This window comes from Hypanus sabinus, chromosome 7 (genome assembly GCF_030144855.1).
Source record: "Hypanus sabinus isolate sHypSab1 chromosome 7, sHypSab1.hap1, whole genome shotgun sequence".
In the NCBI taxonomy this organism is placed as follows: Eukaryota; Metazoa; Chordata; class Chondrichthyes; order Myliobatiformes; family Dasyatidae; genus Hypanus; species Hypanus sabinus.
In genome coordinates, this window is record NC_082712.1 from 62,231,942 (window position 1) to 62,257,567 (window position 25,626).

The 25,626-nt window shown below is 44.0% G+C and overlaps 1 protein-coding gene across 1 annotated transcript in view; it reads left to right on the plus strand.

Annotated features, from left to right (window-relative positions):
- The window catches only part of musk (muscle, skeletal, receptor tyrosine kinase), a 257,472-nt gene that overhangs the window by 59,886 nt on the left and 171,960 nt on the right, over window positions 1–25,626 (plus strand). Inside the window, exon 4 of the mRNA XM_059974823.1 lies at window positions 16,886–17,029. Within this exon, the coding sequence (XP_059830806.1) occupies window positions 16,886–17,029 (144 nt within the window). The remainder of the gene's footprint in view (window positions 1–16,885; window positions 17,030–25,626) is intronic.

Here is a 25,626-nt window from a genome sequence, read left to right on the forward strand (position 1 = left end):
GATGTACGTGTATGCATTTGTTCCTATGAACAGCAGAACTAGTTTTCTATCTCTCTCCACTTTGAGTCTTATGTATCTTTGTCATCTTTGTGTATTTTCTGACTTATAGACAAAATGAACTTACAGACATTTGTAAAAGCAGAACACCTTCACGAGAGCCTGTAATTTGCTTTTGTGATGACACATAAATTGGCCCAGGTACTCTTGCTCTTCCTCAGATCAGTGACTGTTAAAAAATTTTTCATAAGCAGAAGGTAACTTGGTTTAACATCTCACTGCAAAGATGGCACATCCTTGGTACTGCACTGAAAATATTAGCCATTTTAATGTTCAGTCGTTAAAACAACTAAATACTCTCTCCAAAGCCAAGGTCTCTCCAGAATCAAACAATGTAGTTAAAGGAATTCATTTCCTATTTTGAGAATCACCAATAATAATGAACTGACCTCCAAACAAGCTCCCAGCCTTGGAACAATTTGTTAATATTTCAGCAACCAGCCAGAAAAGGAATTGCCTTTATCGGTTATTCGTATTTCATTTAAACTCATCTGGAAAAGTCTGCAAGGGATTTAGGTTAAAAAAACATAGATGTGTATTTACACTGTGACATAAAGGTAGTGAAAAAGCCCAAGTCTCTTCACAGGAGAGAGTAACCAGCAAAGTTTGCCATAGAGCCTCATGAATTGATATTAGGGCACAGGACCATAAAATATCGCCCAACGAGGTAGGCGAAAAGGAATCTCTAAAGGAAGAAAGAGGGAGGGAAAGGGTTAAGGAGGAAATTCCAGAACAAAGGTCACTGAAGGCATGGCAACTGACTTCAGGAGAACTCACACCAGACACACCCCTCCTTACATCGGCGGCACAGCCGTGGAAACTGCAAGTAGTTTCAAACTCCTGGGATCTCACACAACTTTCTTCTGGTCCTAGAACACATTTTACATAATCAGGAAAGTTCACCAACACCTCTACTTTCTGAGGTGGTTGAAGGCAGCTTGTCTATGTACATCTACACTCAGGTGAGCAGTAGATGAGAAGTAGAGAGCATCCTGACAAGCTGCATCACTGCATGGTATGGAAACTGCTCTGCAGTGGACCAGAAGGCTCTACAATGAGTGGCCAAAACTGTCCAAAGCATCTCCATCAAGGACATATATACAGAAAGGTGCCAGGAAAAGGCCTCCAGGTGTAATGTACCTCATGGACATACAATCAATCTATGTATATAAGCTATCTTAGGAATTTATATTGATTGTGTTTTTTTTTATTTTTATTGTGTTCTTTATCTTATTGTGTGTTTTTTTTTGTGCTGCATCAAATCCGGAAAAACAATTATTTTTGTTCTCCTTTACACTTGTGCACTGGAAGTGACATTAAACAATCTTGAAATGTGCACTGATGGTGGAGAGGATAAATTCAAGAATGATCCAGAGGTCAGAAGAATAGATATTTTGACGGGTTACAAGTCAGCTGGAATTACAAAGATAAGGAAGGATAATGTTATGAAGAGACTAGAAAGCAAGGGTGCTTATTTTTTTTAATGGGGCTTGCTTAATTAGATGCTGATGAACATCAGCAAATGCAGGAGTGATGATCTGGTAAGAGTTAATCCACAGGAGGTGGAGTTTTAGATGACCTGAGGACAGAAAGAGTCTGACCACAAGCAGAAAAATACACTGACACCAAGAATTTGAACCACTTAATTCCACTGAAATGCAATAAATTCTGTTTTTAGGCACTTTCTCAATGATCACAGCATAAATCAAAACCAGTTTATTTTGCTTTTAATAAAACTGTCTTGGAAATGGAAGTTTAATTTTAGCTTCATGAGTTGATGGTTTGTTTTTGTAAAAGGGAATGCTGAAATATCATTTGTAAGGATGTAACATAAGCAGTTGGCGGAGATGTCTCTTACAAATGGGATATTTGAACCATAACACTCTTTTGATGTGGCAACTAAAAGAGGATGAAAGGTTGCTACACTACTGAAATATCATCGATTGGGTGTACTAATGATTCTTTGCAAACCTCAAATGGTTTGAAATGCATTGTTCTGTATTACACATGGCTTTCATTACCTCAATGGCCAAATCAAACAAGCTTCTTATAATTCCTTTTTTAAATACCAGTTGTTTTTATATCATTCCCAATGCAGCATTAAAGAGAAAATCCATTTTGGATGCAAACAAAACTCTCATGCAATATTCTGGTTATGGTTATGGTTATGGATTCTGCAACCTGCCTGGGTCATAGGGGCATTGTACAGGTGAGCACAGCACCAGTTGCTTCCATTTCTCACAGTTGTGCGTGAGTACCTGGGGTTGCAGCCAAGCTCTTTCCAGTTCACTCTGCAATGTTGTCTGTCCATTTCTTCCTCTATCTGCCCCCCTTTCTTTTCTCCTGCATCGTTCTCTGAAGAATGGTCTTTGAGAGTCCACTTGATCTTGTTATGTGGCCATACCACCACAGTTTCCTCTTCTTTACTGTGGACACTAGATCTTCATAGCATCTCATGTGCTGGATGATGGTTCTTCACACTTCGTTGTTTGAGACACGGTCTGTATAGGAGTTGCCAAGGAGCCTTCTGAAGCATCTCATTTCTACTGGCTGGATCCTCTTTTGCAGTTCTGTTGTCAAAGTCCATGATTTACATGCATACAAGAAGATAGAGAACACAAGTGCATGCAAGATTTTCAACTTGGACCTGAGAGTGATGTTATTATCTCTCCAGACTGGTTTTAGTGTAGCCAGTGTTACTGTTGCTTGGGCTGTCCTTGCAAAGGCTTCAGGTTTTGATCCTTCTTGGTTGATGATGGCGCCAAGATACTCGAACTGTTTGACAGTCCCTAGTTCTTGTCCACTGACTCTGATTTTTGTTGTAATTGGCTCCTCACTGTTTCTCATCAGCTTGGTTTTCTCTGCACTGATCTCCATGCCATACCTGGTAGATGTATCATCCAGACAGTTCACAAGGCAGGCCCGTTCATCCTCACTTCCTGCCAGCCCATCACTGTCATCAGCGAACCTGAGGCTGATTATGATCTGTGCTCCAATGCTGACTGTGCTGATGTGGTCTTCCAGGTCATCTGTCATCATTTGCTCCAGGAAAATGTTGAACAGCATGGGTGAAAGGAGGCACCCTTGTTGGATTCCAACTGATGTGTAGAACCTCAAACACGAGAAACTCTGCAGATGCTGGAAATTCAAGCCACACACACAAAATGCTGGTGGAAGTCCTGACCTCAAACCTGATGGCATAAACATTGATTTCTCTAACTTCCGTTAATGCTCCTCCTCCTCTTCTTACCCCATCCCTAATTTTTAATTTTTAATATTTTTTTTTCTCTCTTTCCCTCTCATAATAACTCCTTGTCTGTTCTCCATCTTCCTCTGGTGCTCCCCTCCCGCTTACTTTCTTCCAAGGCCTTCCGTCCTATGATACTCCCCCTTCTCCAGCCTTGTATCCCTTTTGCCAATCACCTTTCCAGCTCTAGGCTTCATCCCTCCCCCTCCTGTCTTCTCCTATCATTTCAGGTCTCCCCCTCCCACTTTCTAATCTTTTACTATCCCTTTATTCTGTTAGTCCTGATGAAGGGTCTCGGCCCGAAACGTCGACTGTGCATCTTCCTATAGATGCTGCCTGGCCAGCTGTGTTCCATCAGCATTTTGTGTGTGTTGATGTGTAGAACCACTCTCCAACTGTGCCTTGAACAAGTACCACACCTCTAACTTTGGTGTAGAGCTGCTCGATGGTTTGCCTATGTTGTATCCCTTCATTGTATACTACACCTTGATTTTAACACATTTTAATTAAATATTTAAAACTTTGACAAACTTCTTTAGATGTGTAGTGGTATGGAAACACCAATGCCTTTGAACAGAAAATCCTACAAAAGGCAGTGAATTTGGCCCAGTACATCATGGGTAAAGCCCTCCAAACCATTGAGCACATCTACATGAAAGAAAGCACCATCCATCATCAGAGATCCTCACCACCCAAGCCACGCTCTTTTCACAAGCGCCTCAGGACTGGTCCCACCAGGTTCAAGAACAGTTACTACCCCACAATCATCAGGCTCCTGAACAAAACAACTAGACTCACTTGCCCACCATTGAGATGTTCCTATGACCAATGATTTGACTTTAAAAACTCTTCATCTTGTTTTTCATGTTCTCATTATTTATTGTTATTTATTTATATTTGCATTTGCACAGTTTGTTGTCTTCTGCACTCTGTGTGATCTTTCACTGATCCTGTTACAGTTATTGTGTTATAGATTTGCTGAGTGTGCCCACAGAAAAATGAATCTCAAGGTTGTATTTGGTGACATACATGTGCTTTGATAATAAAATTTACTTTGACCTTTGAAATCAACGTCAACAATGTTGGCTAGTTTGGCAATGCCTTGGTTTAAAATCATACTTGCATTCAAATCCATGAACTTCCTTCACTTCTGCAATGTTCAAGATACTAAAATCCTCCACCTCTCGCATCTCAGGTATTGCAAAATACAGTTGTTTTGCAGCTGTGCCTATGGTTTTAGCTGTGGAGGTGTGAAACTCCAGCGTTCTCTTGTTAAATCTCTCTGCCTCCACTTCCCTTTCCTGAATTGAGCTGTTCCTTTAAATCTACCTCTTTGACCAAGCTGCTGGTCATCTTTGTATTGTTTTGCTGTTAGTGGTCAGGTCTTTAGCTATCAAGGTCCGAAGTTTTTGTTTTTCTTTTGATTTATTTAAATTACTCTTAAGAAGGTCGTGGTGAGCTCATGGGTAATTCAGAGAAGCAATAATGCAGCAATAGAGAAAATCTGCTGTGGATGCAATTAAAATTCTCCATTTCACATGCAATGTTATACATTGATTTTAACATATTTAAATCAATGTAAAAATGTTTGCTAGCTTGGCAATGTCTTGGTTTTAAAATATACTGGCATTCAAATGCTGGTGTCTTTTAGGTGAAGGTATTCCCAAAGTGCTCCTGGGAAGAGAGTAACAGTGATAACAAATTTGCTATTGAAAATTATGATATTTTATGAATTACGGAGACATAGAGCACTACAACACTGACACAGGGTCTTCAGCCCATCTAGTCCATGACAAATGGGTACTCTATGAATTATTCTGCCTAATCTCATTGGCCCAAACTTGGATCATAGCCCTCTCTACCTCTCCCATCCAGTATTTATCCAAACTTCTCTTTGATGTTGAAATTAAACCTGCATCCATTACTTCCCCTGGCAGCTCATTCCCCACTCTCACCACCCACTGAGTGAAAAATTCCCCCGCCTGTTGTACTTAAATATTTAACCCTTCACCCTTAACCTATGACCTCTAGTTCTAGTCTCATCCAACCACTGTGGAAAAGCTTGCTTACATTTACCCTATCTATATCCCTCATAATCCAAGATGGCGGTGCAATGCAGCTTGCAGTGGCCACTCCAGAACTGATTATCTGTTATTTGTGAAGTGGGGTGCCAATCATAATCGATTGAAAATGGACGTGGAAGCATGGAGAAACAACAGGAAATTCAAGGAAGATCTTCATTGCTGCTGCTGCTGTGAGGTCCGGGACTCTGCTGGGAAGAACAGGCCCCCAGTCCTCGGGGTCGCGATGCCGATGGCCATTGGCGGGGCCGTCTTAATATGCTCGGTAGAGGATGGTGCTTGAAGAAGCTGTGCCGGAGGGGATGGTCGTTGGCTCGGAGTTTCGATGGACTCAGGTCGGTTTCGGTGTGTGCTGCATCTGCGAGGCTGGTTTCGATGGAGCTTCCACTGTGTGCTGCGTCGGCGAGGCTGAGTCGGTCAGTGCCTTGGAAATCCATAGCGGGAGTATTCCCTTCTGCCGCCGGCGTGGGATGGCGAGTCTGTTGGGACCCTGGGGACTTGTGGAAACTGTGGTGATTTCTTTTGAACTTACAGTCCTTTAACATCTTGGACTATTTTTACTGTGCCCATATTCTGTTTTTTTTATCAATTATGCTATTGTTTGCACTGTTGTAACTGTATGTTGTAATTATGTAGTTTTGTGCAGGTCTTGTAGCATTAGTTTTTGGTCTTGTTTTGTCTGGTGGATTTGGAGCTCCTTTCCGGGGAACGCGCTAGACAGTAGCGCGATATTAATACGCAGCAGCCTCTCTGGACTCTGGATGGGGTTTGCCAAATGTTACATGGATTTTTTTGGTAGTCTGTTTCTGTTTTGTCATATGCTTTTGTGATATCATTCTGGGGGAACGTTGTCTCATTTTTTAAACTGCATTGCATTTGTGGTTTCTAAATGACAATAAAATGAATCTGAATCTGAATCTTAATAATAAAATATAGCTCTAACAAATCTTCCGTTATTCTCCTGTGCTTCAAGGAATAGAGTCCTAACCTATTCAACCTTTCCTGATAACTCTGGTCCTCAAGTCCCGGCTGTACGATATAGGACTGATTGTGAGGATGTTGACTGCGTGTGCGGCCGACTTATCATGTGGTGAATCGATTTAGGCTCTTATGCACAGAGGACATCTTTTGGGCGGGAGCTTTCAAGTGTGCGTGTCATAAGCTGCAGAGCATGTACCACTTCTAACATGACTCAGTAAAACTCTTTCATCATTCTACTCTGCAATCATTATTGCCCCGTGAAAACTTAACACCAGCAGCATCCTTGCAAATCTTATCTGTACTCTTTCAATCTTATTGATATCCTTCCTCTAGGTACGTGACCTGAACTGTACACAATTCTCCAAATTAGGACTCAGCAATGTCTTATACAGCTTCAAATTAACATCCCAACTCCTGTACACAATACTTTGGTTTATGAAGGCCAATATGCCTAAAGCTCTCTTTACAACCCTAACAACCTGTGATGTTACTGTCAAGGAATTATGGATCTATATTCCCAAGTCCCTCTGTTCTACTGCACTTTTCAGAGCCCGACTGCTCACCTTGTAAGTCCTACCTTGGTTTATCCTCTCAAAGTGCAATGCCACACACTTGTGTAAATTAAATTCCATCTGCCATTTTTCAGCCCATTTTTTCCACTAGTCCCAATCCCACTGTAAGCCTAGATCCCCTACCTCGCTGTCCATTACACACCCAAACTCGGTGTCATCCACAAATTTGCTGATCCAGTTTACCATAGTATCATCCAGATTGTTAATATAGATGACAAACAACAACGGACCCAGCAAGAATCCCTATGGCACACCACTAGTCACAGGCCTCTAGCCAGACAGGCAGCCATTTACAACCATTCTCTGGTTTCTCCTGTGAAGCCAATGCCAAATCCAATTCATTACCTCATCCTGAATGCCAAGTGACTGAACCTTCTTGACTAGCCTCCTATGCGGGACCATTTCAAAGGCCTTGTTAAAGGCCATGTAGGTAACATCCTCTGCTTTGTCTTTATCAACTTTCCTGGTATTTCTTAAAAAAAAAACTCTCTAAGATTGGTTAGATATGACCTAGCATACACAAAGTCATGTTGAAGATCCCTAATCAGTCCCCCTCTATCCAAATACTTATATTTATGTTCCCTTAGAATATTTTCCAACAATGTACCTGCTATTGGTATTAGGCTCCCCAGCCTATAATTCACCAGCTTACTCTCTGAACACTTCGTAAGCATTTTTTTTCCTCTTTATGAACTTCTTAATTAATTTAATTTATATATAATATCTATATAATAGACTTATTACAAAATATTCATTGGAACTTATAGTTTTTATTATTAAGTATTACAATGCACTGCTGCTGTAAAACAACGAATTTCATGATATATGCCAGTGATATTAAACCTGATTCTGAATTCTGTACAGCCAAGGTCATGGGAACCACTGCTTTATGGTGAGTGTGCCAGGTTTAAAAAATGCTTGGGGCTTGTCGGGATATTTTGGCAGAGCTTGAGATCATTTGGGTAATTGGGCACTCGGCAGGAGCCAATAAAAAGAAAGCAGGTTTAAAAGCAGCAGCCATAGTGGGAGTGGCTATAGTGTAAATGGACGGAGTTAGAGGCTTTGGCTCAAGAGCTTCAGCGAGAGAGGTGGACGCTAGGTTGAAATTTCGGTCAGGTTTTTCTTCCTTCATTCGTTCATAGCTAGGGTAGGGCGAGCAGATCCTGGGGAAGTGGAGTGCTCATCTTGCAAGACCTGGGAGAACTCCAATCTCTGATTGCTACAACTATGAGAAGTGCATCTGGGCGTATCCTTACAGAGTGTGTTAGGGAAGTGGAGTTGGAGCTGGATGACCAACGGATCATTTGGGAGAATGCAGAGTTGATAGTTAGGAGGCAGACTCATTAATAGCTGAATGTCTGTCAGGAGAGGGAAAGAGAATACGTTGATAGTACAGAGTAACCCTGTGGCTGCTCCCCTCAATAACAAACACACTGTTTGGATAGAGCTGCACGTGGGAATGACCTACCGGGGGAAGCCACAGTGAACAGGTTCCCGGCACTGAGTCTGGCTCTATGTCTCAGAAGGGAAGAGGGGTGAAGGGGAGTGCAGTGGTGATAGGGAATTCAATAGTTGGTATTGTATAGACCTCTCCCCCACTATAGCAACAGAGACACTGAGGAGTAGATCAGGAGGTGTAAAAATAACAGGGTTGTTGTCATGGATGAGTTCAACTTCCCCAATTTTGATTAGTACCTCCTTGGTTCAAAAAATTTAAGTACACCCAGGAAGATTCCTGACACAATATGTAGACAGGCCAGGCCAATTGGATGAGAGCTATGACAAATCTGGTATTAAGCAATGAACCTGGTCAGGTGACAGATCTCTCGGTGGGTGAGTGTGGTGAACTACGTGTGCCTGTCTGGACACGCCCCCTGCTGACTGCTCCTGTGGCTCCTCCCACAGGCCCCTGTATAAAGGCGATCTGAGGTCTGACCCTCGGCCTCAGTCTCCAGGATGTAGTATGATGGTCACTCCCTTCTGGTTCCTTCTTCCAGTCAATAAAAGCCGATATCTCGCCTTACGTCTCAGAGTGAGTTATTGATGGTGCATCAATTTTATTGACTGGAAGTTTTAAAACATGGAAACAGTTTTACGTCCGGAAAGGTTGGATTTGGACCCTCAAGACCCTAAAGCAGCTCTTGCTTTTGAACTCTGGCTTGCATGCTTCCAATCGTACTTGGAGGAGGTTTGTGCAACTGAACCCGCCGTTATGCACAGAATTCTCCTCTCGAGGGTCACCCCAAAAGTTTACTCCATTATCCGGGACCTGCCGACCTACGATGGGGCACTGGACGTCCTCAAAAGACAGTACCTGCGGCCGGTGAACACCATCTACGCAAGACATCGTTTAGCTACCTGGCGACAGTGGCCTAGCGAATCGAGCGCTGAGTTTCTCCGAGCACTACAGACACTCGTCTGAGCTTGTGACTGCAAGACGCTCACGGCTGAACAGCATGCGGAGCTGCTTGTGCGAGACGCCTTTGTGATGGGACTGAGGTCAGTGTACATGCGCCAGCGGCTGCTGGAAAAAGCAGATCTGACCTTACGCTCGGCGATCGAAACGGCCAACGCTCTGGAAGCTGCTCTGCACAATGCTGACGCTGTCCAGTCGCGCGATTCCCCGCCGGTTCCGTGGACACCTCAGACCCCGCCACCAGCGGCTCCCGGGAGCGAATTCGCCAACGCCGCTCCAGTCGCGTTTCCACGAGCTCCCCGCCCGAACCTGACCACGGCTGCGGCCCGTCAGAAGCCTGTGCTTTGTTATTTCTGCGGACTCAAAAAGCACCCCCGACAATGCTGTCCAGCGCGAGAAGCAATCTGCTCCAGCTGCGGAAAGCGGGGCCATTTCGCCAAGGTCTGTAAGTCTAAACTACGAGCGGAGTGCAGCGCTGCGGGTGAGACGTGGGGGCTGCCATCTTGCATGCCCGGATGTGGGCGGCCATCTTTGTCGGCGTCAGCATGCCCCGCCCCCGACCCTCCGATGCTTACCGGGTACCCCGGATGTGAGCGGCCATCTGTGTCGGCGTCAGCATGCCCCGCCCCCAGCCCTCCGATGCTTACCGGGTACCCCGGATGTGGGTGGCCATCTTTGTCGACGTCAGCATGCCCCGCCCCCGACCCTCCGATGCTTACCGGGTACCCCGGATGTGGGTGGCCATCTTTGTCGGCGTCAGCATGCCCCGCCCCCGAGCCTCCGATGCTTACCGGGTACCCCGACGGCTCAACTCTGGCCACTGTAACCCTCGACCAAAGCGCCCCACACCAGCTTGCAAGGTCCATGATGGACATCCTGGTGGAGGGGCACAGGACTAGATGCCTGTTTGACACGGGCAGCACTGAGAGTTTTATTTACCCGGACACAGTGCAATGCTGCAGACTCACAACACAGCCGGTAAGTCGGAGGATCAATTTGACTTCTGGGTCGTATTCCGCAGACATCCGGGGGGGTTGTGTAGCGACATTGGTGGTGCAAGGCACAGAATATCGGGACTTTGCGCTACTGGTCATGCCTAAACTGTGCGCACCTGTGCTATTGGGGCTGGACTTCCAGAGCCATCTTGAAATTGTGACTATGGTATATGACGGGCCCCTCCCACCACTCACTGTCCGGAATCCTCAGTTCTGTGGGACTTCATCACCACTGACCACACACACACACGGGCCCACACGTCCCATCCAGCACCATGCCGACAGCTGCGCTACCGACACCACTTGCAGTCTCTCCACCCTCAAGGTCCCTCCCCCACCGCTGTTCGCCAACCTGACCCCTGACTGTAAACCTGTGGCAACTAAAAGCAGGAGGTCCTCCCTGAGGCACTCCACTCTATCCACTCTCTGTTATGTACGTCCACCAATGCCACCCCTCACGAACGCCTATTCTCTTTTCCCAGGAAGTCTGGCACTGGGACCACTTTACCAGTTTGGCTGACGTCCCCGGGGCCAGTGCTGCTCCGGAAACATGTGAGGAGTAATAAATACTCCCCGCTAGTCGAGAGGGTTCACCTTCTACATGCGAACCCCCAGTATGCCTACGTGGTCTTACCTGATGGGCGGGAGGACACGGTCTCCATCCGCGACCTGGCACCCGCAGGTGCAGCAGACCACTACCCTGAACACTCTCCGGTAACTATGAACCCTGCACCTGAGGTGACACCGTGCTCACCAGGCCCTACACAGACTCCTCACGACACTTATAGCTCACCAGGCCCTACACAGACTTCTCACGACACTTATATACCAGGCGTTTCGTACGCATATATACCAGGCACCTCGCACATGCGTGAGGGATCACTGGCGCCTAGTGGGCTGGAAAAAGCACAACCTCCGTCCCCTGTGCAATCACCAATGTCGCCGGCATCCGTGCAATCACAGCCGGTGCTACATAGATCGCAGCGACAGATTCGACCACCTGATAGACTTGACTTGTAAGAAACTTCGCCACATGGGGACTCTTTTAAACAAAGGGGGGGTGAATGTGGTGAACTACATATACCTGTCTGGACACGCCCCCTGCTGACTGCTCCTGTGGCTCCTCCCACAGGCCCCTGTATAAAGGCGATCTGAGGCCTGATCCTCAGCCTCAGTCTCCAGGATGTAATATGGTGATCACTCACTGTTCCTTCTTCCAGTCAATAAAAGCCGATATCTCGCCTTACGTCTCAGAGTGAGTTATTGATGGTGCATCAGTGAGCATTTCAGAGACACTGAATACAACTCCCAGATCTTACCATAGCCTTGGACAAGGACAATATCAGATGGTATGGGAAAGTATGTAATGTGGGGAGGGCAAATTATGACACTATTAGGTAGGAACTTGGGACAATAAATTGGGAACAGATGTACACAGGAAAATTCACAACAGAACTGTGGAGGTTGCTTAGTGAGCACTTGCATGGGACTCTGTATAGGTTTGTCCCGTTGAGGTAGGGTAAGAATGGTAGGCTGAGGTAATCTTGTTTGCAAGCAATGTGGAAAGTTTGTTCCAGAAGAAGCAAGAAGCATACTTAAGGCTCAGGAAACAAGGATCTGGAGACTTACAACTTAGCCAGGAATGGACTTAGGAGAGTCAGAAGAGGACGTGAGAAGAATTGGTGAGTAATCCTACTTGGTGAGTAGGATTACGGAAAATCCTAAGGCATTTGACATGTATGATGACTACAGTGAGGGTAGGACTAATCAGGGAAAAAAGCGGAAACGTGCCTGGAGTCAGAGGATATAGGGGAGGTCCTTAGTGAATACTTTGCTTCAGTATTCATCAGTAAAAGGGACCTTGATGAATGTGAGATCAGCGTAGAACAGGTTAATGTGATGGATCATGTTGAAGAGGATGGGCTGGAACTTTTGCAAAACATTAGGATACTTGGGTCACTGGGGCTGGCTGAGATATGAGATATACCTCTGAGAGTGGTGGAAGCCTGGAATGTGCTGCCTGGTATGGTGATAGAGGCAAATACATTGGAGACTTTTAAGAGACATTTGGATAGACACAAGAATATAAGGAACATTGAAGGATATGGACATGGAGTAGGTAGAAGGCATTGTTGTTCGGGCATTTTTGATTGGGTTTTTAGCTGGTTGAGCACAACATGGTGGGTTGAATGGTCTGTACCCTAGCTGTAATGTTCTACATTCTACGTTATTATAGAAAGTGAGAGAAGAGACTGTTGCAACTTTGGTGAAGATGTTTGCGTCCCCCACAGGCCACAGGAGCAGTACAAGAAGAGAGAAGGGTGGCAAATGTTATTCCTTTGTTCAAGAAAGGTAATAGGAATAACCCTGGGAATTATAGACAATGAGTCTCATATCAGTAGAGGACAACTATTGGTGAAGATTCTTAGAGACAGGAGTCACAAGTGTTTGGAGAAGCATAATCTGATTAGAGACAGTCAACGTGGCTTTGTGTGGGGCAGGTTGTGCCTCACGAGCATGATTGCATTTGTCGAGGAAGTGACAAGACAACTTGATGAAGGTCGTGCAGAGGATGTGGTGTATGTAGATTTTGGTAAGGTGTTTTACAAGGTTTCCCTTGGTGGGCTCGATCAGAATCTCAGGGGCCTTGCCCACAGGCGGCAGAGGGAAGAAATAGATGGAGCATATTCTGTCTGGAGGTTGGTGGGCAGTGGTGTTCTGGAACCCCTGCTCTTTACAGTTTTTATAAATTACTTGGATGAGAAAGTGGAAGAGTGGGTTAGTAAGTTTGCAGATGAGATCAATGTTGGTGTTGTTGATAGTGTATTAGATGTAATATATTGATCCTACAGTAGGTTAAAAGGTTGGGACAGCATTGTTGGGTGAACGGTCTGTGCTGTAGTGTACTGTTCTATGTTCTATGTGGTATATCACAAAATGCATCAGGACGTCCCATAAAATATAGAAAATCAAAGATTATAGATACTGGAAATCTGAATTAAAACAGAACATGCTGAAACCCTCATTAGGTTAAGCAGAACTTGGAATAGAATTAACGATATGCTAGCTATACTTTAGATGCTGCCTAACTCGCAGAGTGTTTCCAGCAGGTTCTGTCTTTAACCTACTTTAAAGTTTGATTCATCCTATTGTTTAACTTATTTACTGGTTTGATGGCCATTCAGCAAAACAGTTTGATGAGGAAGCTTCAACCTCAGATTTAGTTTCTCTTTCCATAACCATTTCTGAGTGCTCCCTGCATTTTCCATTTTTATTAATAAACTAGCGTTGTTAATTTCAATCGTGAAGAAAGGAGGTGATCGAAGTCATTAGACTAGCATGTAGCACATAGATTAGAAGTGTAATAGCTTATGTTGAAATGGGGCGCAGACAGGGAATAAACGTTGATTTTCATGCCTTCACTTTATTCAGGACTTAAGAGATGAGGAAGCATTGATGTCTATGTTGTCTTATTTATGCAATTTAACTGTGACTCCAGAAATCAGATGCTCCATTTAAATTCAACCTGTGCAATTGGCAGCATTCTTGCAGCTTTTAAAAGGGAGGTGAGCAGTCAGTGTATCAATTACTGGAATTCAGAGTACAGTTTGTGGAGCTTCACACAAACAGGGACATGGAGCAGACACCCTGCTTCACAAACTCAGTCTTCGGCATCTCGGTACAAATCTGCAGAAAACTCCAGCAGGAAAATTCCAAGAGGAATGAAAGGAAGTGCCTGATAGGTAAATACCCAAAATAATTCCCCTAAGTAAGAAGAAGTTTAATAACCTGTTACATCTAGCTTAGAGATACAGCAATAGATGCCTTCTGACCCCTCTGTAGCCCTTACTATGTCCAAACTATAAATCAATTATTCGCAACTCAGACCTTATGACTGGTAACACAAACACAGACACATTACCACAGAGACAATGGTGAGTGTAAGCTTGAAAATAACTGAGCATCAATTGCTATTGAATGTTGGGAGGTCATTGAAATATTACTGGAAATTACTGAGGGACAGTGGTCAGTGGGGACTGGAGATTATTGAGGAACAATGGTCAACAAGGGAATGGAGATGATTGAGGGACAGTGGTCAGTGGGAACTGGTGATTATTGGGGGGATATGGTCTGCAAAGTTCTGGACATTATTGAGGGACAATGGTCAGCAAGGGGGTGTAAATTATTGAGGGACAAATGTCAGCAGTGGACTGGAGATTATTGAGGGATAATGGTCAATGGGTTCTGGAGATTATTGAAGGACAATGGTCAGCAAGGAACTGGAATATAGAGGGATAATGGTCAGCAAAGGACTGATTGAGATGATTGACGGACAATGGTCAGTGGGGCATGGCAGATTATTGAGGGATAATGATCCGCAAGGGACTGGAGATTATTGCGGGATGATGGTCAGCAAGGGACTGAGGATTATTGAGGGACAATGGTCATTGGGGATTGGAGATGAGGGATAATGGCTAGTGGGGACTGGAGATTAGTGAAGGACAATGGACAGTGGAGGTTTGAAGATTATTTAGCACAGGAGTATTCTCATCTCCAACTCTTCTCACACCAACTGGTTCTCATTGCAGTGTTTCTTCTGCTTTACAAGCACACTCATATTTCAAACATGCTGCTCTCACGTGCTCCATCCCATGACAATATTCTTGTATTTTTCTTAGTCCAGATTGAGAAACCAGACCACCTTGGTAGCAGAGCTATCCCATTCAGTGAGATCATGCCATGCCTCCTGACACTTGCACCCATTAGTTCTGGGAAAGTATCTCTTCCTTGCATGGCAGCTAATATAGCTCTGCTGTAACCCTGTGTAGATGGAGATCCCAGAGGACGAGTTCACATACCTGTCCCATCCCAGCGATGTCAGATGAGGTCTCCTGTGGGGCAGTCTGAAAGCCTGCATGATACAACCAGGAGCATGGGGCGGTGATGGTCCAAGGATCAATGTTGGAAAGTGAATGTTCACACTGGTGGGAATGGCAGCACACTAAACCATATTGTGCTGAAGGGGTTAGACCAGGGGTTCCTGACCTGGAGTCCATGGACCCCTCAGTTAATGGTAAGGGTCCATGGCATTACAAAGGTTGGTAACATCTGGGTTAGACTGCGACTTGATACCCCCACTTTCTAAGTGAGAGATAAAAATGCTGCCTTAGGTAACTTTTCGAGGTACCTCACTCATTGTAAAACACTTGGTGCTGTGGAGAAGCAGTACAGAATAAAGCCTTTGTGCTTCAACTGTTGACTTTCCCTTTTAAGAGTAGTTACATTCGCAACTAAACATGCTGCCACTCATTTATTGTTGCCTGGTTTGTTTATAAACAAATTCCCCCCTCCCCCACTTCCTCCATTAACCACTTGACCTTTCACCTCTTCTCACCTGATTATTCCTTCCCCTTGGGTCCTCTCCTTCTTCCTTTTCTCCTATGGTCCAATCTCCTCTGCCATCAGATTCCATCCTCTCCAACCCTTGACCTTTCCCAGTCACCTGGCTTCACCTAACACTTTCTAGCTGTCCCCTTCCCCTCCCCCCACCTTTTTATTCTAGCATCGTCTCCCTTCCTTCTCAGTCCTGAAGAAGGGTCTCAGTCCAAAATGTCGACTACCTATTCATTTCCATAGATGCTGCCGGACCTGCTGAGCTCCACCAGCATTTTGTGCACGCTGTTTTGTTTATATCTATTCTAGTTCACCACATCACCTTCTGCATCCAGAGAGATTGCAGATGTGGAGTTTACCGATGAGGGACATGATCTTTCATAGCCTTGTTAAAAGAAATATCCCCAGCTCCATCAGCTCATTCTAAGTGGGATAGATTAATGGCCATTGCATTTTGACAACTTAAACCTTTGACCTCCAGTCAATTAATAGCACAGAAACACAAACATGTCAGTCAGTAATTGTAGAAGAACTCCATTTACATTTTTAGGTCAATGGTTTAACACATCAATATATAGTTTGCAATGTAATGAGGTGCAGCATTAACTCACACTCAAACGTGTAATGAAACAATGTTAATCACTCTTAGCAAGGCTGATAATACAGCATTCCCAATCCAAAATAAATCTACACCCACCATCAATCAGGAAACAGGTGGAACTCCACACAAAGGTTAGTGGATTCAGTGTAAGAAGATATTTCAAAAGAGGTCAACGGAGTAATGGCCAAATCTAATTAAAGCGACCCAAATCGATTTGAACCGTGATATTGCTAACTGAAAATTGGAGGCTTGTTATATCTGACAGATGATTTAATATATTGGAAAAGTTAGCAAAAGCCTATTGTTGAGATTAATCCATGGCTGCCTAAAAGAGAGATCCATTTACTCTTGATACAGGAGGCAGTAAGCTTACATGCCAGCAGATAGCTGGAGAGGATAAGGACCATCTGCTCACGTCCATCACTTATCAGCCCCAGTCTTTTGAAATTTCCTATTTATACTTTGATCAGCCAGGGCCTCTTTATGGGTCTGTCAGTGGGTCCTGAGAAGCTAACTTTTTAAAACTCTGATTTGAACACAGGATACAAGGGTGTATCGGCCTGTTGGGCAGAAAAAAATCACTTCTATTCGGCGCTCATCATGAACTTTACCCCAGCCAACATTCCAGTCCTGATGATCTTCCTTATGATAGCCGGGGGCTCAGCTGGCGGGAGCCTTCCCAAAGGTTTGCTTCAGTCACTGAATTGTTTCATTTAAATTAAGCGATTGCTTTGTATTTGGCGGAGATTTCTGTGTACAGTTTCTCAACAACCTTTTGAACTACCGGTTTATGAGTTAATTTATCTACCAGCAGGTAATAAACTTGATTTATTTGAAACAAGATGCAATGGTTGGTTAAAATAGCACAAGGCCAGGGAAAAGCAGGATACTCTGTGGCTCAGTACAATATGCCTATTGCTTCAGCTCTCCTCTAATAGATGTTCTTTGATTATTTATTACCAATGTTTATCAGAGTGGAATATTGTGTTAATTATATATTAAATAGAGAATGCTGATCTATGCAATAGTTCGTCAATTAACTACAACAAATCATCTTTGGTATGATTGATCTAGAATTGCCAGTCGATCTGTAGCAGGAGTAATGGCCTGGGAAGTTTGCTGCTTATAACAGCCTGTCCTGTGTGTTTGATTTCAAGTGACCATTAAGGGAACCCCTCTCTTTAAGATGGTGCTGGTGAGCAAAACAAAGAATATAACTAAATACTTCAATAATAACATGCTTTTGGGTAAAATTTATGGTAGATGATCACCAGAAACAATGGAGAAGTGGGCAGAGGCAAGGAAGAGTTGAGAGTCGAACAGGCAAAGGTGAGGTGAAGTCGAGGCAAGGCAAAGTTGGGCGGAGGAGAAGTCGATGTCTGTCCACCTAAACCAAGGAAAGGCGTGTGGTTTGATCGATCTAAGCACCAGGCTGATTTGGAAAGGCTGGGTACAGGCCGAAACATGAAGGCAGGGTCCAGGCCCAGAACGTATCAAGGTGACAGGGTCCAGGTCCTGGAATGAGGAACAATGTTTAGACAATTTGAACGCCGGGTCAGATTGAAAAGGCTGGGTGTCAGGGCCAGAGGAGGGTCCGGTTGTGCTTCCTACTCCGAGGCATTTACTCAGCTCTGCGCTGGGGCTGAGGCTGTGGCCTACTCTGGGCTTTGCGTCTGTGGATTCACTTTCATTACGAATGCTATTTGCTTACTATATTGTTCTCTCTGCATATCGGGAATTTGATGGTCTTTTCTTTATGGGCTGTTTTGGGTTCCCTTGTTTTGTGGCTGACTGTAAGGAGATGAATCTCGGGGTCATATAATGTATACATGGTTTGAACTTTGAAGCCATAGGACTAACGAGGAAAAAAGAAGTCTAGGTATCCTCTGAAAGAATTGTAGGACAACAGAAGGGGTTGGTATTAGAGGAAGAAAGTCAAAAGGTGAAATAGGCAAAAAGTAGCCCTCATCCATCCCCCTTACCCACTGGACTAAGCAACTGTCATTTGCAATGGTTATCCAGGCATCAGACTACCTGGCTGCAGAGGTACCTGACTACCTATCACACTACCTGGCTCTGTAGTGTGCTCGCCAGTCCCGTTTTAAAGTTCACTGCAGACACCTGGGTTGTTCTGAGGCAGGCGGTGTGAGAAGAGCAGGAGTGATTGGTTCCAGAGAGATAAATGGCTGCTTCAGCTCTCAATATGGACAGAGAAAGCTTAACCCTTTCCCATCACTTACACTTCCTTCAAGAATGCCTACAGATTGCCCCGCTTCTGCTCCTCCCAAATGGCAGCCCTTCCCTGGCCTCATTCCGATGTTTTGGGGTTTGGGGCAGCCTGAGGTCCCTTCCCATTTGTGTACAGGATCTGTCAAACTAGTAAACAGTATACAAACTCTCTATGCCCACACTCTAGTGCAACACAAAGGGAATATCAGTGCTGTTTCTCAGATGATTTGAACCCAAGCCCCATTAAGCAGAAATGAAACCCCTGGGAATCTTTTGATAAAGAGCAGAGCAGTTCTCACTCATACTCTGCCTAAAGTTCATCTCACACCCAACATCTGCGACCCACTCCCTGCTCAGTGCCAAAGTAGACCAGCAGAGATGCAACTGAGGACATGCATTAAAGTAGTCTGATTTTGACTCCCTGGATCCCACCCCCATTAATTCTCTGGACGCTGGATAAGGTATCACATTCAAGCAGTCAGAACAAGGGAAAAGAGAGATAGGCCGCCATGTATGATGTCAGTTTTCTGTGGTAAAGTTAGCGAAAGTTAACAGGGATTGTTGGGGCCATTGTTAAGATCCAATTTTAACAAAAAAACTACTGTGTTCTGTTAAGATTTAATTTGACTCTGAAGGCTTTGTAACCAATATTGTAAGTCAGAGAGAAATGTTTAACACAAGCAGTGAAGACAAGTATTCTATAGTTCCTTTTAGGACATCCCAACATACTAAGTACAGTAACTTACAATGTATGAAACACAATAGCCAATTTGTATATCACAACCTCTCATGATCAGAATCAATATTAACAGCTCTAACAGATCCCTAGTAGATGAGCCGAGTTAATATTATGATCCTCTCCTCCAAATGTCTCCAATAGTCCCACGTTCAAACAGACTTATGCACTCTAAAATCATAATATTTGACCAAGGTTTGTGTCATTCTATGTGTAGGCCCTTGAAAGGAAGGGTGTGTAAGTCAACAGAACTAACTTAAGATGAAATTTAGGAGTTTCTAATGCACAAGAATCTGTATTAATGTTGTCTCCTTTTATAAACTTCCTTTATTAGAAGTGTCATTAATCACGTAGGAGTTCAATCAGAATCAGAATCAGAATTAGGTTTAATATCACCAGCGTATTTTGCCAAATGTGTTGTTATGCAGCAGCAGTAAAGTGCAATACATAATACTAAAAACTGTAAATTACAGTAGGAAGTGTGTATATTTTTTTAAGTTAAATTAAATAAGTAGAGCTAAAAGAGAAATAGAGAAAAAGAGAATAGCGAGGTAGGTTCACAGGTTCAATTTCCATTCAGAGGGGAAGAAGCTGCTCCTGAACCATTGAGCGTGTGCCTTCAAGCTCCTGTACCTCCTTCTTAGTGGTGCCAATGAGAAGAGGGCATGTCCTGGGAAATGGGGATCTTTAATGATGGACACCACCTTTTTGAGACATTACACTTAAATCTGGCTGTCCTGAATGCTGGGGAGGCTGGTGTCCGTGATGGAACTGACTGAGTTTACAACTTTCTGCAGCTTATGTTGATCCTGTACACTAGGTCCCATCCATAACCGCAGGTGTTGCAGCTAGTTAGAATGCTGTCCATGGTGCATCTGTAGAAATTTGGGAGTGTCTTTGGTGACATACTAAATCTCCTCAAAATTCCTAATGAATTATAGCTGCTGTCATGCCTTCTTTGTAACTGAATCAATATGCTGGGCGCAAGATATATTCTCAGAGATGTCGACACCTTTCCATTTCTGATCCCTCTATGAGGACTGATGTGTATTCCCTTGTCTTTCACTTTCTGAAGTTCACAATCAGTGCTTTGGTTTTGCTGACATTGAGTGCAAGGTTGTTGCTGTGACGCCCTCAACCAGCTGATCTATCTCATTCCTGTACGCCCTCTCATCACCATTCAAAATTCTGCCAATGATAACTGTGTCACCATCAGATTTATAGATAGCATTTGAGCTGTGCCTAGCCACACAGTCGTAGGTGGTTAGAGAGTAGAACAGTAGGCTAAGCATACAACCTTGAGGTACACCATCCTTGATTGTCAGCAAGGTGGAGATGCTAATTCCAACCCATACAGTTTGGGGTCTTCTGGTGAGGAAGTCGAGCATCCAGTTGCAGAGGGAGGTACAGAGGCCCAGGTTTTGGAGCTTTTTGTTCAGAAATGTAGGAATGATTGTGTTAAATGCTGAGCTGTAGTCAATAAGCAGCATCCTGACTTAAGTATTGTCCAGGTGACCCAAGGCTGCACGAAAAGCCAATGAGATTGCATCCACTGTGGGCCTTCTGTGGCAATAGGCAAGTCACAGTGGGTCCAGCTCCTAGGTAAGACAGGAGTTGTCTCTTGCCACTCCCAGTCTCTCAAAGCACTTCATCACCAGAGATGTGAGTGCGACTGGATGATAGTCATTTAAAGCAGCTCTTTTTGGGCACTGGTATGGTTGTTGCCCCTTTGAAGCAGGTGGGAACTTCCAACTGTAGCAATAAGAGATTGGAAGTGTCTCTGAACACACCTGGCAGTTGGTTGGCATTAGTTTTCAGTGCCCTGCTAGGTCGTCCATCAGGGCCTGCCACCTTGCAAGGATTTACTCTCTTGAGAGACATTCTGACATTGGGCTCTAAGACAGAGATCACATGGTCATTGGATGGTGCAGGGATCCTTATAGCTGTAGAGTTCCTCTCCCTCTCAAAGCGTGCATACAAGGTGCTGAGCTCAGCTGGGAGTGAACCATCATTGACATTCATGTTAGATTTCACTTTGCAGGATGTACTCTCCCCTGTAGAGATGCGATTCTGGAATATTAGGAGTTCTATCCTTTAGCTAGGGTGTTGAACTGAGTTCAGACTGATACCCATTTTCTTGTGCAGATCATTGAATGCAAGATGCAAGAACATTGAAAAAGCTGTAATCAATGCCAATGCCAAGGCTCCCTTTTCAGCCTTTTTACGATGATTCCTTTGCAAAAGGAGAACGACATTGTAATTAGTAAATTCAGAGAGTGAACTAGTGTAATCTTAGATTAATTTATCATTAAAAAGGATGACATATTAAAGTCTAATATGTCTGAACAGTGAATAAATCTCCTTGGCTTAATTAATTAATCTTTTTTTAACAAAGAAGTAATGAAATATATTAATGAGGATAATGTGCTGGATGTAGTCTATATGGACTTTAGTAAGTCTTCGACAAAGTCTGACATGAGAAACGAGTTGAAAAATATCAGTACTCATGCTATTCAGGGTGAATTGGTGCACTGAATCCAGAACGTGCTGGTGTAGTTAGTGGTGGTATAGAGTTGTTTTGTGATTATGAGCAGAGGTGTACCTCAGCGATTGGGCTGGAATCTTTATTGTGTATAATTGCATTAAGGATTGGAATATGATATAAGGTATGATTGGTAAACTTGTAGATGAAACTAATTCATTTTTGTGTTGTTGTGAGTGAAGAGAATTTTCACAGGGTACAGAATGATGTTGATCAGCTGTTAACATGGCCGAGCAATGGCATTTGGTATTTAATCCTGATTAGTGTGAGAGGACAAAGAAGGGTTGAACATCCACAATATTATGTTAGAACATTAGGGAGAATTGATGAAGAAATGTAACAAAACAGAGCAATATAGAAGTCTGAAAGTCTTTGAAGGTAGTTAAGGTGATGAATAAGGTATATGGTAGTCATGCTTTCAATAACAGAAAAGAGAGCCTTGGCAATGACATTGATTACAGCTTTTTGGAGGAAGGCATTTCTGATCTCTACATTTAGTGTGCAATGCTTCTTGACCTCTCTCCTAAGCATCCAGCGTGCCTTTAAGGCTGCATCCAACAGATTTGATGTACTTCCAGGGCACCTTGAAGGCGATCTCATTGCAATGCAGCTTGATAGATACAATTAAATATTCCCGTTTCAGCCTGATACAGCTGAGAATCACAATTGCTTCCAAAGTCTATACAGTTAATAAAGATGTTTTAATGCAATTGAACAATCTATCACTGAGTAAAACTGATGGAAACAATGCGGATTGTGGCTGTACGTCTCATCAGACTCCTCGAAGGAAATGTGGCTGCCGATCAGGGATATGGGTGCGTTTAAGAAAATGGGGTTTCAACTCCTAATACTGATGATCTTGTTCTTTAGGAAATAAAATCGAAGATTTCAAAGCTAGGGCGCTCTATCAGATGGACATTAGAAATGTTTGCACCTTTTGTTTCGTAGAAACCCTGTTAACCCCTTCTGTACCGAGCGCAGCAAATCAGATTGCCGGTGTTCTTTATACGTACCATGGGTTTCTAATAACAAAACAAATTCTGGAAGAATAGAAGTAGAACTTTTATTTACAACAGCAACCAAACCACGTTTTTAACCATACAAACTTTTCGATCATTCTGTCATTTCTGTGCATGCTCAGAACTCTGTCCAATCAGGTTCTGACATGTGATATCACCACAACTTCCTTTCCTTAAAAAGAAAAACAATTAGCAACGTAGATCATAACAAATGCATAATTTAACATGTCTCTATCAGTCTTTCTGAGGGTTTACAAACATAAGTAGACCTTCTAAGTGGTTTTACACAGTTCTTGCGTCTCGTTGTTATTTTCATGTTTTTCCTGGTGACCCATGCCTGTACAAGAAAACCAGGTATGACTTACGGAGGGCTATTTCAAGAGTGAAGAAACAATTCTGAGCGAGGTTGGAGGTGACATCGGATGCACATCAACTCTGGCAGGCTTTGCAGCACATTACTTCCTGCAAAGCAATATCTAATAGTGTGATTGGCAGCAGTGCTTCACTACCAGATGAGCTCAATGCCTTCTATGCCCACGTCGAAAGGGAGAATATAAATACAGCTGTGAAGATCCCTGCTGCACCCGATAACCCTGTGATCGCTGTTTCAGAGGCCAATGTCAGGCTGTCTTTCAGGAGGGTGAACCCTTACAAGGCATCAGGCCCCAGTGGAGTATCTGGTAAGGCTCTGAAAGCTTGCGGCAACTAACTGGCAGGAGTATTCAAGGTCATTTTCAACCTCTCATTGCTTTAGTTGGAAGTTCCCACCTGCTTCAAAAAGGCAACAATTATATCAGTGCTCAAGAAGGCAATTATACCAGTGTGAGCTGCCTTAATGACTGTCGTCCAGTAGCACTCCCATCTATGGTGATGAAATGCTTTGAGAGGTTGGTCGTGGCTAGAATGAACTCCTGCCTCAGCAAGGACCTGGATCTATTGCAATATGCTTCTTGCCATAATAGTCTACAGCAGATGCAATCTCAATGGCTCTTCACACAGCCTTGGATCACCTGGATGACACAAACATTGTGTCAGGATGCTGTTCATTGACTATAGCTCAGTGTTTAAGAGCATCAATCCCACAGTCCTGACCGATAAGCTACAGAGCCTGGGCCTCTGTACCTTCCTCTGCAACTGGATCCTTGACTTCCTGACTGGAAGACCACAGTCTGTGCAGATTGGTAACAATATCTTCTCTTCGCTCTGATCAAGACTAGTGTACCTCAGGGGTGTGTGCTTAGCCCACTGCTCTACTCCCTGTATCCCCATGACTGTGTGGCTAGGTACAGATCAAATTCCATCCATAAATTTGATGATGATACAACCATTGCTGATAGAATCTCAGATGGAGATGAAAGGATTGAGATATACCAGCTAGTTGAGTGGTGTCGCAGCAACAACCTTGTATTCAATGTCAGTAAGACAAAAGAGCTGAATGTGGACTTCAGGAAAGCTAAGACGAGGGAACATGAACCATTCATCACAGAAGGATCAGAAGTGGACGGGTGAGTCCTGGGCTGGATATCATACTCACTTAAGGAAGGTGAAGTGTTTTCCATAGCCTCTCTTTTCCAAATGTAGAGATCACCACAGGGCCACTGTTTGCCGGAGGTGACTTGCATATGGTCTCTCCTACACTACTGTGTTCATAGCAACGCCTTCTCAAGGTGGCCCTGTTCTTACTGCGTTTGCTCTGTCATGGCACACCTGAGTGTCCAGTGGTGTAACTAGGCAGGCAGGCTGGGCTCATCAGCCTCGACTGGCAGCCAGCCGAGAAGAAGGACAACTCCAATTCCAAACCCAGGTAGATGAGACTTGTTAGCCTTGCCAGGCAGTCTGTGTAGGAAGCAGAAATCTCCAATATTCAACCTACCGCCGTGCAGTCGCTGCAGTCGTCGCAGCTCGCTGCGCCATTGTTGGGCATCTCATGGCCTAGAGTGTGGAATCAGCCCAAGTGCACCGATCCTCTCTATAAACCTATGCAACGCAGGTGGGAAGAGAAAAGTCCTACAGCGATGGAGAAGGGGCACCTCTACCGTCACTAACGATCATGCCATCACCCCTGAGGACTGTCTTCCATCCTGATCTTCGCAAACGAAGAGCCAGCCATCATATACTTACTGATTTAGTTACCTTTTTTCTTACCATATTACCATGTATTGCATTGTACTGTTGCTGCTAAGTTAACAAATTTCACGACACATGCCAGTGATAATAAAACTGATTCTGCTTCTGTTTTTCTGAGAAGATATTACTTAGCTGGTGCTGCAATTTGCTGTTCTGAACATTAATTGCCAAAATGTACATAAATTACAATCTCAGAATTAATGTAGAAATCACAGCTGGTGAGACACTGGTAGAGGACACTGTTGGCGGGCCCCTCATCTACATGGGAGCATTGGGCACGGACCCAATGGATATATCCCAGATGCCTTCTTGCCCAAAGACTAGGAGCTCCAAAGTCTATCCCTTTGTCCAATTATTCTTTTCCCTTTGTAATGCCCTCCTACCTGCACCACTAGTGAGCTGACATCTAAAGGCAGATATGCCACTTCTCAACCTATAGCAATGTGATCCTGGATAGGACTGAAGCTGGGAAATCTCAGCACAGGAACATCCAGCTACACAAATTCTCTACCCAGTAACGGAGACGGATGGTCTCTGACAAAGCCCAAGGGTTTCTTTCTGTGCTATGTGATTCTCACAGGCTCAGTGTCAACTGAGAATGGCAGAGCTAAAATATTTTCTTAATCAGC